Source organism: Myotis brandtii, unplaced genomic scaffold, assembly GCF_000412655.1.
Source record: "Myotis brandtii unplaced genomic scaffold, ASM41265v1 scaffold191, whole genome shotgun sequence".
Classification (NCBI taxonomy): domain Eukaryota; kingdom Metazoa; phylum Chordata; class Mammalia; order Chiroptera; family Vespertilionidae; genus Myotis; species Myotis brandtii.
Window position 1 is genome coordinate 3,339,833 of NW_005357115.1, and position 20,240 is coordinate 3,360,072.

Here is a 20,240-nt window from a genome sequence, read left to right on the forward strand (position 1 = left end):
TGCGTTGCACAGAAGGGTATTTTGTGGAAGAGCCACACTCAAGGGGCCAAATAGCCGCATGTGGCTCGCGAGCCGCAGTTTGCCAACCACTGGGCTAAGGTATCAAAGGTCATCTGCTTAAGACTGTCATCAAGGAATATAAACTATTCATGTCACGTCATGGTAAAATAATATAAAGAATAAAAATTATCATTGGCTTTCAACCCTGGGATTATGATGGTTTCCACTGTGGTTGAAACCTTGGTTTATAGCTTTTAGCTAAATTTCTCTTATTTCAGCTGGGTTGCTGCTCAGAAATAGAACTACTGTACCTTTGGGTACTAGAGGCCACTGTTGCTTCTAGTCTTGCCAGCTAGCCTTTGAGAGGGTTATGACCTTTATTATGACCTTTATAATGCCCAAGCACTGGAGGAGAAGGATGCATATATATGCAAATGGCATATATACACCTAATGAGGCATTACAGTTAAATTTCTAATATTCTAAATTTCAAAGAATACACTTTAGACTTCTCTGTTGAAAAACAAGCATTCACTCACAGACCCTTTTTGTTTTCTGCATGTGCTGTACTTAACCTTAGACAATCAATCACTCTTTTATTCAAATACTAAGGATTCCCAGCACTGAGAGTTATCTCAAATTAAGCTGTAGGGTTGAAAGTGGCCATGAGAATCTTCTGGTCTTTTCTTGCTCTTTACATAAGTATCTGGGGGACCTTGATATTTAGTACTATTATCTGCTTAGATATTTTCTTTCTCCCTACTCCCTCTGATTAATTGCTTTCTGTTATCCTGGTACAGCTCAAAATGTCACTCTCTCCTGGGTAGAATTATTCCTTTCTACTTATTTACCTACCTTTCTTCTGCCTGGACTCAAATCTTGTTTCCACTGCCTATTATAATAACCTTGAGCACCTTAATAATCTCTCTAAGCTTCAGTTTATTCATCAGCAAAATTGGGATGATAATAGGAAATCCCTTTTAGGATTGTGGTGAAGGTTAAAGGATATAAAAATTATAAATTATTTAGGACAATACCTAGCAAATTGCGTGTGCTTGATGATTAATATTACTCCACACCATTAACTGTATGGACAGTTTTCTGTTTCCTACATCTTTACAGTGTACTAGGCACTGTTTTAAGTGCTGGAGATTAAAGAAATAAAAGACTTTGTATTTGCCCCTAAAAGGCTTCAGATAAAGTGAGAAAACAGGTATGTCAATAAATACAATATTAATATGATAATTAGTATTAAAAAGGTAAATTTAGGGTGCTGTGGGAGCACCTAGGATAAATACCTAACTCAAACTGGAGTTGAAGGTTTCTTGCAGGAGGTAGCATTAGTACTCGTCTACCTTCATGGTCTTAAATTGGTGCCAGTTTACATATTGTTATCTGAATTGAGTACTTCAGAATTCTCTTTCTACCCCAGCAGTCACCAACTGGTGGTCCGTGAGGTCCGAAAGGTTGGCGACAGCTGTACTAGAGTGTTCTGCTTGTATGTCCCTCAGAATTCATGTCCCCAAACTGACTTGATTAGCATTCCATAAAACTACTTCCTCCTTTCCATTCATGCTACTTAGCGCTTGTTTCAGGTCTCCATGATCTCATGCTTAGATCATTGCCCTGAAATCTGCTCTGCTTTTATAGCCTCTAGATCAGCGGTTCTCAACCTGTGGGTCGCGACCCCTTTGGGGGTCAAACGACCCTTTCACAGGGGTCGCCTAAGACCATTGGAAAACACATATATAATTACATATTGTTTTTATGATTAATCACTATGCTTTAATTATGTTCAATTTGTAACAATGAAAATACATCCTGCATATCAGATATTTACATTACGATTCATAACAGTAGCAACATTACAGTTATGAAGTAGCAACGAAAATAATTTTATGATTGGGGGTCACCACAACATGAGGAACTTTATTAAAGGGTCGCAGCATTAGGAAGGTTGAGAACCACTGCTCTAGATCATTTTCTCTAAAATGTAAATTGACCTAAGTCCTTCCCCTCCCACCCCCCCAGTTTAAAACCCTTTAATAGTCTCTATCCTCTATAGATAAAGTCTTTATCATCTAACTCCTGTTTACCTCTCCCATCTGGACTCACCCTTCCTATTTGGACTCTGCCCTCTCTTATTCCACATTCTCACCACATTAAAGAGCTTTTTTTGTCTACTCCCACCCCTGCTCATGCTACACACACATGCACACCCCACTTCACAGTTACATTCTTTCTGTTCCTTTATACATACTGGAATAAGATCTGAGTATCTTATTACCTCCATGTTACCTGGCTACCTCTTATTCTTTAAGACTTTGTTCTGCATTTCTTCTACTAAGCCTTTCTTGAGCTCTGTGTCTGTAATCATTCGTACAGAATTATGTGTCTTTTCTTTGTACTTTCACAATACTCTGTTACTGTACTTACTACATTTTCATTGCCAGTGTGATTCTTTTGCAAGATTTTAAATTCCTTGATGCCAGGTATTCTTTTATAAACACAAGGCTAGGATCATAATAGACCCTGAGTAAATATTTGATGTGTAGGTGCGTGATGAATACATGTTAATTTAGGCACAGAGCAGTAAAAGTACTTAGTTTATTAGTTCAAAATAAACTGAAGCATAAGGTATAAGATTGGGAGTGTCAAGAAATGAGCCTAGACTGGTAGGTAGAACCCATAGTGAAAGGTTTTCTTATGCCTTGCTAAGGAATTTAGTTTTTATCCTGAGGGCACTGAGAGCCATTAAACTTTAAGGATTTTAATCTGCAGAGTAGCAGGTAGATTTACAGTAATCCATTAATTCTAAGACCTATATTTCTTGCATTTTAACATTTCTGAAATTGTAATGCATCTTACAATTGATTGTGTCTTATAGTTCTCATAGGCAACACTTCTTTCTAGTGGTATTCAAGATAATGGTGCATATTACAGTTGATGATATATTAAATTTAAAGACATACAGCATGTTTTAGAAACATCATTCTGGCATAGTGTAGAGCAGGGGTGGGCAAACTTTTTGACTCGAGGGCCACAATGGGTTCTTAAACTGGACCAGAGGGCCGGAACAAAAGCATGGATGGAGTGTTTGTGTGAACTAATATAAATTCAAAGTAAACATCATTACATAAAAGGGTACAGTCTTTTTTTTTTTTTTTTAGTTTTATTCATTTCAAACGGGCCCGATTCGGCCCGCGGGCCGTAGTTTGCCCACGGCTGGTGTAGAGAATACCTTAAGAGCAAGATAATACTGCAAAAAGGGAATATAGAAATAAACTGATGAACATAATCCAGAAGAGAAATTTGAGGCAGTAGTGGTGAAGATGCATTCAGTCATTTAGATACTAAGTGCTTTGTATGTGTACCAAGCACAGTGCTAAGCATGGGGAAATATATACAAGAATCATCAAGGAAGTAAGGTTTCCAGGTAGAGTTAAGAATCATTATAAATGATGATAAGGACTGTGAAGGAAGTAAAGGGGGTAGTGAGAGAGTAAACTAGAGAGGCACTTTAGATAAGGGGATCAAAGAAGCCTTCTTTGAGGAAGTGATATTGAGTTGAAATTTAAAAGATGAGAATGAACCTTCCAGGTGAAGAACTTTCTAAAATAGAGGAGCAAATGCAAAAGTATTGATGCAAGAAAGGATAGGGAGGAAAAATTGAATTCAAGATTTTGGTCATAAGCTCAAAAACAAATCTACCTTGACTCTTATCTCACAAGGCTAGGAACAAAAATTAGGTCAAAATGGGTCATAGACCGCATTGTAAGGGTTAAAACCAATAACACTATTACAAAAAATATAGGAGAAAATTTGTGAGACCTTGTGTTTGACCAAAATGCTTAAATAGGACATGAGTACAAATAATAACGGAACAGTCAATTAATTGAACTTCATCAAAATTAAAAAACCTTATTCTTTCAAAACTTTTGAAAATAAGCTACAGAACAGGAGAAAATATGTGCAAAACATGTATTTGTCAAAAATTTTTTATCTAGAACAGTGGTTCTCAACCTTGGCTGCACATTAGAATCACCTGGGAATCTTTAAAATCCTGATTTCTGGGCCTCATCCTCCGGAAATTCTGTTTCTTTGTTACTAATGTTGTGGCCCCACCCCATAACAAAGAAACAGAATTTCCAGAGGATGAGGCCCAGAAATCAGGATTTTAAAAAGATTCCCAGGTGATTCTAATGTGCAGCCAAGGTTGAGAACCACTGATCTAGAATATATGAACAACTCTTACAACTCAATAATTAGGAAGACAGCCCATTTTAAAAATAGAGAAAAGATTTGAACAGACACATTACCAAAGACGATATATGATCTCTATATATAAAACCCTAATATGCAAATAGACCGAATGCTGGAACAACCAAACAACCGAACAGCCAGTTGCTGTGATGTGCGCTGACCACCAGGGGGTGCACGCGGAACATGGCGGGCATCGGCAGCAGGTGGCAGAGCACGGAACATGGTGGGTGTAGGCTGCAGCGGGATGGTGAAGCAGTTGAGCGGGGGCGCCAGACCAAGGTGGGGCACCAGTTGCTGTCATTGGGGCAAGCCTCTGGTGGTTACTGAAAATTCTTTGCTCCTGCGTGCCTCGGTCCTGCTGGCGCTTGCACCTGCTGCTGGCTCCAATTGCTCTGCACTGTCAGTGGGTGCGAGTGGCAGCTGCAGGCCCCGATTGTCCCTGAGGCCTTCTCTACCTCCCCCTGCTCCTGAGGGGCGATTGGGGCTGGCAGCCACCACTCGCATCCATTGATGGGGCAGTGCTATCAGCGCCTGGGAGCAGCAGCGGCAGGGGGCGGGCCGCAGCAGGAGGGGCTGAGCGGGGGCACTGAGGATGGGCCGAGACCTGCCCCTGTGCTCACCGCAGCCTCTAGGCCCACAGTTCCTTTCAAGATGCGTGAATTCATGCAATGGGCCCCTAGTATCAAATAAGTGAATAGAACACCCTCGGGTTAAATTCTAAATGAGTTACAGAGGACTTAATATTCCCCATGAAAAAAATATTTAACACCTTTAGACATTAAAGAAATGCAAATTAAAAACATAGTGAGATACCACTACATGCTCACCAGGATAGCTAAAAGTAACAAGATTGGTCATTCCAAGTATATTCAAGGATGTGGAGCAATTAGAAACTCAGTGCAGGTGGGAATGTAAAATGCTACTGCCTCTTTGGAAAAAAACCTGGCAGTTTCTTAAGTTAAAAATTCACCTACTATACAACCCAGGTTATTTACCTTTAAGAATGAAAGCATATATCAATATAAAGACTTATACACTTAGTTCATTATAGCATTATTTACAATAGTACAAAACTGGAAACAACCCACATGTCAAAAGGTAAATGAATAAAGACATGGTAGTATATTTATATAATAGATAGTTGGGGTCTGTCTTGACAGTACGAGGCAAGACTGATCTTCAACAAAGAAGATAAACAGAGATACAACAAAGATGTAAAGGTTCTACAGGAATTACCAAGCATGCTCGATTTAATTTTTAAAATAGTCAGATTTTTAATATTAATCAGGTAATTTAACAACATTGAAGGAGTTTTAAAAAGAAAAAGTGACCCACAATTTTACCATAATAATGTAGGTTTCTGTTTTTCCCACTTTTATCAAAGGTTGAAGGGAGTACACATGATCAGGTCAGTGTCGCAGAAAGATAAATTTGACAGGTGGCTAGAAGAGCAAGGCAAGGGTTCTGAATGAAGGTGAGCCAGCTTGTGCCAATTGGAAAGATGGAGATCGAGGAACAGGAACCACCAAATTTGGGGATATCAGAGAGAGAATCAGAAACAATCCTATATAATAAAAGCCTAATATGCTAAGTGTCCAATCGTCCATTCAACCAATCAAAGCATAATATGCTAATGATATGCTAAGGCCACTCAAACGCTCACTGTAACGTGCACTGACCACCAGGGGGCAGACGACCAGTCAACCAGTTGCTGTGACGTGCACTGACCACCTGGGGGCAGACGCTCTGACTGGTAGGTTAGCTTGCTTCTGGGATCTGGCCGATCAGGACTGAGCAAGAAGGGCCCGACAAGCCCTGGAGCCCTCCCACAGTTCCTCCTCGGCTGGCCAACCTCCCGCGTTGCTTCCCAGCCCTGATTGTGTACCGGTGGGGTCCCTCGGCATGGCCTGTGCCCTCTCACAATCTGAGACCCCTTGAGGGATGTCGGAGAGCCGGTTTTGGCCTGATCCCACAGGCCAGGCCGAGGGACCCCACTGGTGCACGAATTCGTGCACCAGGCCTCTAGTTGGTTTATAACTTGAATGGCAGGTAATTAGATGCAATTTACTTGTAAAGTGATGCAACTAATCAATGTTCATCTCATCCTAACCCACCTTTGTACCTTAGGACTGCCTAGGCCCACCTCCTACCTGCCTCTTAAAAAAAAACACCTAGTTTCTTCTCTAACCGGTTTGGCTCAGTGGATAGAGCGTCGGCCTGCGGACTGAAAGGTCCCAGGTTTGATTCCGGTCAAGGGCATGTACCTTGGTTGCGGGCACATCCCCAGTGGGAGGTGTGCAGGAGGCAGCTGATCGATGTTTCTCTCTCATCGATGTTTCTAACTCTCTATCCCTCTCCCTTCCTCTCTGTAAAAAATCAATAAAATATATATTTTTTTAAAAACCTAGTTTCACCAACTATTCTTTTTTTCTTCTAACCATTTTTTCAGAGTCTTCCTCTTCAATGGCTATAACAGTTTGCTTACTATAGCTAAGCGATATTCAGAAAGTTATTCTCTTATGTTTGGTTGTTTTATTACTGCAAATCAGAAATACCTAAACTAAATGGTAACTTCTAGGAGAGAGGAAGTTGCGGATATGTGCTCAGAGATGGGTGCACAGACACTTCAGCTCTAATGGCATATATATTTACATTTTACAAAAAGTCAAAAACAAGGTTTTGCTTCTGATAATGTCAGAATAAGCTCTTTTGTTTTCCTTTCATTATAAACTTAACAGCAGTTCTTACAGGATGAGGTAATTTGAACAGGGTTAGAAGATTTCTGCAAAGTTTTAGTGGTCAGTTTTTTATTTTTTTCTGCACAGTAGTATTTTAAGTAATATTCAGTTAAGGATTATAGGGTGACTCAATCTTATAAATATATTAATATTCAGAAGAGTATATTTCATAATCAGTAACTAAAATATCACCATAGTGTAATTGCTGAGAAAGGAATAAATAGTCACATCAGTATCAACATAAAATGTCAATTTAGGTTAGTAATTTCAGAAACACTAAGTTGAAGTAGATATGCCATTGAGACATTGGTAAAAGAATGGTAGTTTTTGCCGAAACCGGTTTGGCTCAGTGGATAGAACGTCGGCCTGCGGACTGGGGGGGTCCCGGGTTCGATTCCGGTCAAGGGCATGTACCTGGGTTGCAAGCACATCCCCAGTGGGAGATGTGCAGGGGGCAGCTGATCGATGTTTCTCTCTCATCGATGTTTCTGACTCTCTGTCTCTCTCCCTTCCTCTCTGTAGAGAATCAATAAAATATATTAAAAAAAAAAAAGAATGGTAGTTTTTTTTTAAGTGATATTCAAGAGAATTTAGAAAATGCAACTGAAACAATTCCATTACATGTGAAATGCAGAGATTATATTATATATTTATGAATTACACATATATACAGAATTATGTATATATATTTTGAACAGTGCCTGTAATTTGTTGGCGTTTAGTGAATAAAACACCTACACGTTAAATTCTAAACGAGTTACAGAGTACTTAATAGTCCTCATGCAAATTGTGGCCCTAATCAGATTATTTTGAAATTGAAGAGATTATTCCATTTATACTTTGGTAGTATAATGTTTTTCTGTTGGAAATAATTGTTAGCTTAATGTGTATGAAATACAGGCTCTTCTTCTTGAGGTAAAAGAACATGAAGAAACTTTGTTATGTATTTTTTATCAGAGAGGATTAGACATAATTTAACACAAGAAATTCAGAAATAACTATTGGTCCATGGCCCTATCTCACTGTTGCTTTCAGTGAGATATTCCAAAATAAAATATTCATACATAATTCATCTCTGAAATGCTTACATCATGTATATATGTGTGAGAGGGAGATTCTGATAAAGATATTAAAAATATAGTAAAATTATCATTTGTACTTCAGTCTTTGGTATGGCTCCAAAATTTCTTCAGGTTTTTTACTTTTTTAAAATTTTGTTTTCTTTCACTAGTGACTATACAATTAACAAATCCAGTGAGCATTCAGTTTAGGCCAAAGATTTGTTCTTTTTAACATAGTACTAGAAAATTTTCAATCATATATTATGTTTTTGAGACCTTTTTCATTCACATCAGCACCTTCATTTTTCAGTTTTTTCATTCATTTTACATAAAGTAATAAAATATTGAAATAATTACACAAACATTTCCACTTTTTATTGTTACTACTTTATGGAATAAACTTTATAACTGGCTCAGTAGTTGGAAGCCATTATATATAGGCTTTGAAATGGACATTAGAAGATGGCCTTTTAGGAGTAAATATTTAGGATGTGAATAGAGAGCCCCTGAAACTGATCAAAACTCTGAAACATACACTGCCATCTAATCATGTAAAGATGAATGATAATTCTACAGCTACCTTGAAAGCATTTGAAGAATTGAAGAGTAAACTATAGGACTTAGAAGCATTGGTGGTGTATTGAATATTTTTATTGTGATAAAATATACATAACATGAAATTTACCACTTTAACTATTTTTATGTGTACAGTTCAGTGGCATTAAATACATTCATATTGTTGTGCAACCATCCATGCATATTCAGAACTCTTCCCTCTTCCCAAACTGAAACTCTGTACCCATTAAACAATAACTTCACATTTGTTCCATCCATACCCTCTCAATCCTTAACAACCACCATTCTATTTCTATGAATTTCACTACTCTAAATACTTAGTATAATTGAAATCATACAATATTTGTTCTTTTGTGTCTGTCTTATTTCACTTAGGACACTGGTGGGGAACATCCGGCCCGAGGGCCGTCTAAGGCCCGTGAAATAATTTGGTCTGGCCCTGCCAAGGCATTAGGGGTGAGAGTTAATTAAATGTTTAACCATATACAGCAGGCTAATTTTAAATTGATAATTTTGTATGGCCCGAGAATACTATAAAAATCCAAATGGCCCTTGGCAAAAAAAAAGATTCCCCACCCCTGACTTAGAATAACATCTTCAAGGTCCATCCATGTGATAGTATGTTTCACAACTTCATTTGTTTTTTACGCTGAATAATATGCATTGTATGTATATATAACAATTGGATATCCATTCAGTGGACATTTGGGTGGCTTCTACCTTTTGCGTATTGTGAATACTGTAGCTATGAACATGGGTGTACGAATATTTGCTTGACTCCCTGCTTTTTTTAAAATTGATTTTCAGAAAGAGAGAGAAATATCAATTTGTTGTCTCATTCACACACCCATTCGTTGATTCCTATATGTGCCCCAATCCAGGGATAGAACCCCACAACCTTGGTGCATTGGGATGACGCTCCAACCAAGATACCCAACCCAGACAACTCCCTGCTTTCAATTCTTTTGGGTATATATACCCAGATGTAGAATTGCTAGATTATATGGTAATTCCATGTATAATTTTTGAAAAGTAGCCAATACTGTTTTCCACAGCACCTGCACCATTTTAAATTCCTGCCAAAAATATACAAGGATTCCAATTTCTCTAAATACTTCCCAAGACTTGTTATTTGTGTGTGTGTGTGGTTTTGTTTTTAATAATAGCTGTCTTAATGAGTGTGAGTGATCTTTTTTGAGATGAGGTTTGGGACTTTGAAAGAAAGCATGGGAAGTGGACTGCAGACTAAATATGGCTTTACATAGTGTTTAATGTTTTATTGTGTGTGTGTATAACAAAAAATCTAAAAAAACTAATTTACATTTCAAAAAATATAGGAAAAGCAGCGCTCAGGAAAATTTATAGTTGTAAATGCCTATGTTTAAAAAAAAAATCTCAGTAACTAACTTTAACCTTAAGGAAATAGAAAAACAAAAAATCAAATCTAAAACCAGCAGAGGGAAGGGAATAATAAAGATTAGAGATAAATGAAGTAGAATATAGGAAAATAATAGAGTTAATGAAACCAAAGCTTAAAAAAAAAAGATGAACAAACTTGACAAACTTTTAGCTCTAAAATTACTAAGAAAAAAGAAGGAAGACAACAATTTACATCATATAGTTCTATTGAAAAAATGGCCAAAGGATTTCAATAGATATTTCTCCAAAGAGGATATACAAATTGGCTAACAAGCCCAGTAAAAGATTTTCATCCTCATTAGGGAAATGTAAATCAAAATCATAGTGAGATAGCACTTAATACTCACAGAGAAGGCTAAAAGTTTTTTAAAAAACTGAAAATAAGTGTTGGCAAGGATGTGGTAAAATTGGAACCCTCATACATTGCTGGTGGATAGTAAAATGGTACAATTGCTGTGTTTGTTGGGGTTTCTCAGTAAATTAAACATAAAATTACCATGTGAACCAGCAATTCTCCTAGTTATATACCTAAATAAATGATGAGATGTTCACATGAAAACTTGTACACAAATGTTTATGGCAACACTAGTCAAAATAGCCAAAAGATGGAAACAACTAGATATCTATGACGGATGGATGAATAAACAAAATGTGGTATATTTATACAATGGCATATTATTCAGCCATAAAAAAGAATGAAGTGCTCATACATGCTGCCACATGGAGGAACCTTGAAAACATGGTGCTAAGCGAAAGAAGCTGGACACAAAAAGAGCATACATAGTATGATTCTTTGTATATGAAATATTTGGAATAGGCAAATCTATAGAGATAATGCAGGTTAATGGTTGACAAGGGCTGGGGGGAGGGGAAGTAGGGACTGCATAATAGTAAAGAGTTTCTGTTGGAGGTGATGAAAATGTTCTTGAAATGAAAAATAGTGACGGTTGCACAACATTGTAAATACACTGATTGCTACTGAATTGTACCTTTATAAATGGTTAAAGTTGCAAATTTTACATTATGAGTATTTACCACAATTTTTTTTTTTTAAGCTGTAGTACAACCCTGGCCAGATGGCTTGGTTGTTTGCAGCATCATCCTGTATACCAGAAGGTCATGGGTTCGAGTCCTAGTTGGGGTGCGTGCAGAAGGCAACTGATCAATGTTTGTTTCTCTCTCCTGTCTCTCTTAAAATCAATAAACATATTCTCAGGTGAGGATAAAAAAATAAATTTTAAAAATTTAAATATTGTAATACATCAGTCTCCTGTTTCACAGACTAGCGCTAGAGCTGATGACCAATGATATTAGCATAAATTAGAAGGGTTGTACCTTACAATTTGTGAAACATTTCCTAGGATATTTCAAAAAATAAAACACAGTAGGTCTCCCCTTTCCTCTCTTCTGAGTCATTTGGTCTGAGGTAGGGTCTAGGAATCTGTATATTAAGGAAACATTTTAGATGCTTATGATGCAGGTGTGCCTATCTGCTTATTCATGTGAAAATGCAGTGTTATACCATCATATATGGGACACTTTAGAGCAGCGGTCGCCAACCGGTGGTCTGCAGACCACTGATGGTCTGTGAGGTCCGAAAGGCTGGCGACCGCTGCTTTAGAGTGCTATACATAAAAGTGTTTTACTCTGTGCTTTTATGAAGAGAAGCAAACAAATGTGAGATTGGCCAAATTTAAAAGTTAGATTTTCTTGTGTGCATGTGAGAAAACTGAGTCCAATAATTCAAAACTTCTCTATTCCCAAACCTTTAAATAAACTTACCCCTTAAGTGTATGTGGCTGTTTTATCTGTGACTTTGAGTCTTCTGGCCACACCAGCATAGGCATCACATATTTATTCCAGTCCTTCTACTGTGTAAATTTAAAAAGCAGAGGTTACTTTGTATACTTATAATTTATTAATATGAAATAACATGCTAAGATTTAACATTTAGTATTTCTAATTAAATTTCAACAGAACCTGAGCTATTTCTGAAAATTAGTGACATGTGGGGAATTTGTGGTTTAATTTGAAGCACAACCTAAAATCATGTACTTTAAAGCTGCTATGTGTGGCAAGCAAACCATTTAGGTAACGAATGATCTAGCTGCAATTTAGCAATTTAGCATGGCTTCCCTATAAATTTATTCTGATGAGATTAACTCTTGAGACAAGACTATTGTATGCTGTATACCAGGGAGAACAATGTGCTTACTAGTTCCAAACACTAATGTTTTAATTTTTTAAACTCCAATCTTTGAGAAATATTTTTAAATTTAGTGAAAATTTTTTTCTTAATCACCTTTAGGTCAAACAGGCATTCGAGAAGCTATTTCCATGTCCTGTATAACCAATGGGAGTGGTACAAACAGAAAACCAAGTCATACCAGCTCTGTCTCAGTTGCCAGAAAAGACACTTTTTCATCTGCTGCTAAAAGGTATCCATTTGTAAGGTGTGCGTGTGTGTGTGTGTGTGTGTGTGTGTGTGTGTGTGTGTGTGTGAGAAAGAGAGAGAGAAAAACATTGTAAAATGGTCAAATGTGATAACAGTCCACTTCTGAAACAAATGTGAAGTAGAGCTTATGGAATTGAAGTATGTCCTTTGAACATAGAGACATCTCAGCCTGTACTCACTCAGTTTATAATCATCATACCTATTGAGTTGTGTGAGGCAGCTTTTGGTTGTAGATTTAAAAAAACATTTGCATTTTCTGGGGTTGTTTTTTTTTTTTTTGGTTTCTTTTTAACAAGCATTTGTTGATGAGTTAAGCATCACTATGTTTAATGTAATTACATAAGTGAATTTTCCATAGAAAGTGATACATTTGATATAACATGCTTGCCTATCTATAATAATAAAAGGGTAATATGCTAATTAGACTGGACATCCTTCTGGACGAAGCCGCGGTGGTGGGGGCAGAGGCAGGCAGGTGGCAGGCGGTGGCCGAGCCCTTTGCACGAATTTCATGCATCAGGCCTCTAGTTTATAAAGTAGTGGGCATACAATTTCAGGTGTACAACATACTGATTCAGCATTTTTATGTACCCCATGATGTGATCACCACAATAAATCTAGTAAATATCTGTGACCATACAAAGTTATTAAGATATTAATGACTATAATTCCTATGCTGTACATTACATTCCTGTAACTTATTTTAGAACTGTAAGTTTGTACCTCTTATTCACCTTCACTTTTTTCACCTAACCCTTCCCTTCCCTCTAGCAACCATCAGTTTGTTCTCTGTATCTGAGTCTTTATTTTGTTTTTTTTAGGTTCCACATAAAAGTGATATTATACAGTATTTGTCATCTTCTAATGCAGCTTTTTAAAGGAGAAATAGAGTCTTTGATAAATATCTACATTAGTGGGACGTTAAACACTATTATAACTTTTATTCTTTAACCATGACTACAAAATTAAGGCTTAGTTTAAAATATAATACTGTATGGTATGTGTATTATGTATGTGTGTCAGGGGATGGAAGACAGTGGAAATACTGCAATATAAAAGTTTCAGTGGATTACAGATTTATATTCTCTACTTTTCATCAATTAATTAATTTAATCTTTTTTTTGAACAAAATTGCTTTTGTGTAATTCCTAACAAATTATTCCATATGGAGTTTGGAGAGACCACAAGAGATCAACTACATAATCTTAGAGCTGTTTTCTTCAAAGAATAATTGAGGACCTTAAGTAATAGAATAATATTTTAAAGTGTACTGATAGAAAATGGTTGCCTCGATAAACTAATGCTAGTGACTGAATTATTCATCAGTGTGGACTTAAAGATGTTAACCAGGAATGGTGAAGAAATGACAAGATCTTTAGGCCTTTTAAAAGCCCCTTCTAGAATTCAGTCTTTGAAGTCATTGTCATTACAGAATCTAGACTTTCTCCTCCCAGGCATGCAAAAATTTATTACCTGTGCTCTACTCTCAGAAAAGAAAATGACAAATTATAAGAAGACAAATGCAGAGTGGAAATTTTTCATACAGTTTTTAATTAACTTCCTTGTATCCAGTAATAGTTTAGATTTTTACCAAGCTATAGTTCTGTGCAATGATCAATATTATGCATGACAATGACTCAGCAGTCTAAGACCAACTGAGTTTGTTACTTTATGATTCAGGGGCTTGGTAGTATTTTGTTTTTAATAAATCAAAAGGAAAATCTCTTAGGTTTTGCTGGACCCCACATAAGAGTAGTGGCTTGTGCATTCAGGATAGTTTGAAGAACGAGAAAAAAGCGATTTCTAACTCAGATATAAATTTCAAAGTTAATCTGATATTTTTGAGGTAAAATTATATGTCAGCACATACTTTAAAAAACACACACAAAAAAAACTGAACATGAAGTAGAGAGTTAAGGACCAGTCTGAAGGTATCAGAACTTAATCAGATTAAGAAGTGTCACTGTCAAAATTATATGTTAACATTTTAAACTATTATAATGCGATAAATTGTATATAGTATGCATATTTGTTTAAAATGTTTGTAAACTTACTTCCTTGTAGATTTATACACCCTATAGTCTAATTACAAAATGTGTTTGATTAAGTTTAAACAGTTGATAGTTTTCTACCTTTTCAACTCTGGAATTCAAGTCTTGATTCTATCTGCTTTGTAGTTTATGCAGTGTAAGGATTCTTACATCATGTGATTAGGAATGGCAGGTGTGTCATTAATCAAGAGTCAAAGTGTGAATTCTATCAACAATAAAAATAAAAGTCAAAGTGTTGAATCACAAGAATTTATACATAAATGTTTGTCTTGGTTAATCCTCACCTGAGAATATTTTCTCCATTGATTATTTTATTTTTAGAGAGGGGAACGGAAGGGGAGAGATAGAGAGAGAACATCCTTGTGAGACACATCAATTGGTTGCCTCCCGCAAACACCCCAACCCGGGTGGGAATAGAGCCTGCAACTGAGGTACATGCCCTTGACAGGAACCAAACCCAGCACTCTTCAGTCCGTGAAACAACGCTCCAACCACTAAGCCAAACCAGCTAGGGCCATAAATGTTTTATTTAACACAAAATATCTTATATAATAAAAGGGTAATATGCAAATTGACCCTGATGGCAGAATGACCAGGAAAGACTGGCCAGTTGCTATGACGAGCACTGACCACCAGGGGGCAGATGCTCAATACAGGAGCTGCCCCCTGGTGGTCAGTGCGCTCCCACAGGGGGAGCTCCACTCAACCACAAGCCGGGCTGAGGGCTGCAAGCACAGCTGTGGTGGCAGGAGCCTCTCTGGCCTTCTCAGCCCCGCTAAGGATGTCCGACTGTGGCTTAGGCCCACTCCCTATGGGGAGTGCCTAAGCTGTCAGTGGGACATCCCCCGAGGGCTCCCGGGCTGCCAGAGGGATGTCTGACTGCCAACCTAGGCCTGATCCCCAGGGAGCGGGCCTAAGCTGGCAGGTGGACATTCCCTGAGGGGTCCCAGACTGTGAGAGGGCGCAGGCTGGGCTTAGGGACCCCTCTCCCCCACTGAGTGCATGAATTTTCATGCACCAGGCCTCTAGTATTCACATATATTCATTTGTCAATTAAATGAGCCTCTCATCCCCTTTCTAAGTATGCATCTCTGATTAGATGCCTTATTGATGATCTTGCATAAAATATACCCATAAATTATTTTTTATAATTTTTAGTTGTAGTTTTTAAAACAGAGTGAAATTTTAAAACTCTTGCTAATCAATATGAATTAGAACCCGTATCTTTCTCTATGATTTTTCCCCCTTAAACTTTTATAGTTGTCTCACCTACATAAAATGTAACAATTTTTTTAGTAACTCATTTATATGGAGTCTTTCTGGGGCATTTAACTTAGTGTTCATAAAGATTACAATTCTCTTTTCTTTGTATATTTTGTCAGTTTTCTTTGTATTTAGTTACAATTAAAATAAGTACAGCTGGTGTAAACAGATTCAGGGGGGAAGCACAGTGAACTCTTGGTAAAAAAAACTCAACTGGCAGGAGCAGAAGTATACAGAAGAAATGGGAATTAGAGAATAATCTTCTAAACATGGTCAGCATGCTTTGGGTGTCAGTATGTGTTACAAAAGTAATGGAAAGTGTCACTAATGCTCTCATTTGGGTAAGCTGAAATGAGATCTATTGTCCTTCCAAATCTGCCAAGATGGTTTTGGGTCTAAAGGGGCAATAGATATATTACCTTATTATTCTCAAATTTTTCACTGAAGATTTTAATAGTGGCTTCCAGAATTTTCAAAGAAACATCTTCATTCCAATGAAAGCAGTGTAAATTGTATTCATATGTGTTTTAGGATTGAATTATATAATAATCACTTTTCCCATCATTTAATTTTTTTTTTGTTTAAATTTGTGTTGTTCCATGTTATACTTTATTTTACAGTGGTACAGAAAAAAAGAAAGAAAAACCACAAGGACAGAGAGAAAAAAAAGAGGAATCTCATTCTAATGATCAAAGTCCACAAATTCGAGCATCACCTTCTCCCCAGCCCTCTTCACAGCCTCTCCAAATACACAGACAAACTCAAGAAAGCAAGAATTCTACTCCCACCAAAAGGTTTTAACTGTCCCTGAGTTGAGTTCAGAGCTAGGGAATGGTTGTAATGATACCTAAATTCTATGACATGGGAAAAAGTTGGCTATCCATGGATTCCAAGAGAAAGCCTAGTGGCTTTTGTTTTTCCTTTATTGCTATAATCTATACTTTAGACATTGGAAAATGAAGAATTTAAGATAAAAATTTCTCATTTAAAACGGGGGGGAAAAACTAAGCTATGAACAGTTTGATGAAAGGAAAGCAGAAATAACCTACTCTAAAACCAAGACATTAATTTTCTAATAAAATTATAGAATATTTTAAATTTATATAACTATGCATAAATTTATAGCCATGGATAGAAAATTGCCATTTGTAATTATCCTCTTCATATTTTGGCATCATTACAACCTATAGCTTTCAAGGGCCCCTCTCAACAAATGGCTCTTTATTGTTACTGCCTCTCGGTTTTAGGAGAATAAGTTCTTGCTTGAGTAGAGAAATGAATCCATTTCACTTGGTCTTTTCTATGCTAAAGGCTTGCTTGAGGGCTTCTCTCTGTGTCTGTAATAATTAATATTTTAAAGTTGTGAGAGGGGGAGAAGGGAGAGACATTCTAACAATGTGTGTAAGCCTAAATTGGGGATCTAAACCTGCATGCTGGGAGTTCAGTGCTACAGCTGCCTTATAAGCAAATATTTAGACCAACTTAATGAAATAATGCCTGCTTTAGAAATGCTGATTTTAGCTATATGATTAGGTATAGTTATACGGGGTGGGAAAAAGTAGATTTACAGGTGTTCTTGTGGAAAATAATACAATAATTAATAATAATAATACTAGAGTAAACTCTGTTTCGCATACTCAACAACTATAAACCCACTTTTACCCACTCCTCTTTTTATCAGCATACTTCCACTTGGAAATCTTAGGAAAATATTAAACCATTCTCAGAACTGGCTAGGATTCTAGTAAAATAAATAACCATTTCTAAAAGATTTATAATATATTTTTAATTGATCAGTTTAATGTTTTGCCTTAAATCACTAATGGGTATAAGCAAATATTTAGACCAACTTAATGAAATAATGCCTGCTTTAGAAATGCTGATTTTAGCTATATGATTAGGTATAGTTATACGGGGTGGGAAAAAGTAGATTTACAGGTGTTCTTGTGGAAAATAATACAATAATAATAATAATACTAGAGTAAACTCTGTTTCGCATACTCAACAACTATAAACCCACTTTTACCCACTCCTCTTTTTATCAGCATACTTCCACTTGGAAATCTTAGGAAAATATTAAACCATTCTCAGAACTGGCTAGGATTCTAGTAAAATAAATAACCATTTCTAAAAGATTTATAATATATTTTTAATTGATCAGTTTAATGTTTTGCCTTAAATCACTAATGGGAAATTTAGGAAAACAAAAAATCCTTCACTTTATTGATGCATGTTTAACATTTTTAAAGATGCTTGGTCTGTGTGTCTCATGCAAATTTTTCTGCCTGGTCTCATGTGGAGTTTTTCTTGGGTATAGCGTATTAATGTTACACACTTTTGAAGTGTATGTGGTTAAAGGTAACTTATTTTTATAATCAATCTCTTAAAGGTTCTGATTTGATCTGATGTCTTCTTTGTCCCAGGCCTTCTTTCCAGCTTATTAAGGTCTCTTGGAAATGTGCTTGCCATTCTAAATTGCTCTTTGGTATACTATTAGGAGAAGTCTTGAAGACTTGGATGAGTTATAGGATGGTTAGCAATGCAGCCAAAAATTTATATAGAAGTCAGAAAATTTTCAGTTATAAATAAATGAATCAGTGTTGATAATACAACATTCTTAGGTTAAATTGTGTTTATTTCTAGTCATGGGTAAAATTGTCTCTAAAAGATATAAACAAAAGTTTTACTTTTAGTCCCACAATTTATTTAGAAAGTATCATGTGTACCATATATAATGACATAAAAAAATGAAATAACAGCTTTATAACAACTTAGGAAACATTACAGGGTTTTTCACAAATTCACACAGTTTCACCAATTATGAGAAATAGTGCTACTTGGAGATTTAAGCAAATAGATTTTTCCTATTAATAACAAAAAAAGTACAGATTTTAAAAAATCAAGTAAAACTTATTCTAATGAGTCTTCTGAATAATAGTGAAAACTATAAAATAGATTTGGTAATTGCCTTGCTTAACTCCTTTACTCATCCAGGCAGAACCTTTCAACTAATGCTTCCTTTTCTTTTCTGAATTAGTTTTAAGGAAATGTTAATTGCTGCTTTTATATTCTATATAAACTGTCAATTATATGTCATTGCTATTTATAGAATATTTCTCTAAGAAGTTAATATGTTTCTTCCAGCATAAAACGACCATCAACAGCTGAGAAGTCACATAATTCCTGGGAAAATTCAGATGATAGTCGTAATAAATTATTGAAGGCAGTTTCAACATCAAAATTAATATCAAAAGTTATAAAAAATACAGACAAGTAAGTATTATACTTTCTCAGTTATATCTGAAAATTAGTAAATATGTGACTATCATGTTTGCATGTACAATTAAGTGCCTGGTTTGAATTTTTTTTTTTTTTGAAACCTGTAACATAGACACAGATATCAGCATGGTGATTACCAGAAGGAAAGAGGAGTGAGTAGGACAGTGATGGCAAACCTATGACACGCGTGTCAGAGGTGACACGCGAACTCATTTTTTTGGTTGATTTTTCTTTGTTAAATGGCATTTAAATATATAAAATAAATATCAAAAATATAAGTCTTTGTTTTACTATGGTTGCAAATATCAAAAAGTTTCTATATGTGACACGGCACCAGAGTTAAGTTAGGGTTTTTCAAAATGCTGACATGCCGAGCTCAAAAGGTTCGCCATCATTGGCCTAGGCATTGAAGCTTTTACAGTTTTTTCAGGTGGTTCGTAATAATGGTGAGCCAAATAAAATTATAAAATAAATGCCTTTGAATTTCTTTTGTAGGCATAAAGATGTCATCATCAACCAAGGTAAAAATTATTTTTTTAAATCTTTGCTTTTCTATATCAGTTAAATTTTTGCTAATTGATCAGTATACTGACTATTTTCATGCAATGTACTTTATTAGCTCATAGTAGTTAAAGAGAAGTGCATTATTATAGTCATTTAAGAAAATGCCCAATTATTATAAGATATCATTTTTGTCTCAACCAGCAAAAATGTCAACCCGTGAAAAAAACAGCCAAGGTAAGAATAAGCTATGCAGTTGGTCACCTTCTAAGTTAATTTCTTCCTTTATCTCTTAATTTGGCTTTTCATTTATTTATACTACCTGACTTTCCTCAAATTACCATATTTGAACTAATGAATTCAACTAATTTTCTAAAAATCTATCTTATTTCTGTGAGCTCTGAAGATTCAAGGTCAACAGTAGAAATAAATACATCATTACAAAGAGGTATAAAATACTAAAGGGAATTTCTCTCTTTAAAAACAAAAGTTATACTTAGAAAAGTCATTTAAAAGATTGGTAAATTTTAACTCAATTTCCTGTCTTGCCAACTTAATTGCAAATAATCACTTTTTTTTTTTTAAATGTTTTTATTGCTTTCATAGAGGAAGGGAGAGGAAAAGAGAGAAATAT

The 20,240-nt window shown here is 36.0% G+C and overlaps 1 protein-coding gene across 4 annotated transcripts in view; it reads left to right on the top strand.

Annotated features, from left to right (window-relative positions):
• Positions 1-20,240, top strand: part of EML4 (echinoderm microtubule associated protein like 4) — a 157,035-nt gene that overhangs the window by 68,426 nt on the left and 68,369 nt on the right. The window contains exons 3-7 of one of the 4 annotated variants that reach the window (XM_005864752.2): positions 12,366-12,495; positions 16,447-16,620; positions 18,971-19,099; positions 19,601-19,626; positions 19,811-19,843. In XM_005864752.2, the coding sequence (XP_005864814.1) occupies positions 12,366-12,495; positions 16,447-16,620; positions 18,971-19,099; positions 19,601-19,626; positions 19,811-19,843 (492 nt within the window). The remainder of the gene's footprint in view (positions 1-12,365; positions 12,496-16,446; positions 16,621-18,970; positions 19,100-19,600; positions 19,627-19,810; positions 19,844-20,240) is intronic. The other 3 variants (XM_005864753.2, XM_014538451.1, XM_005864754.2) reach the window with 3 other exon arrangements.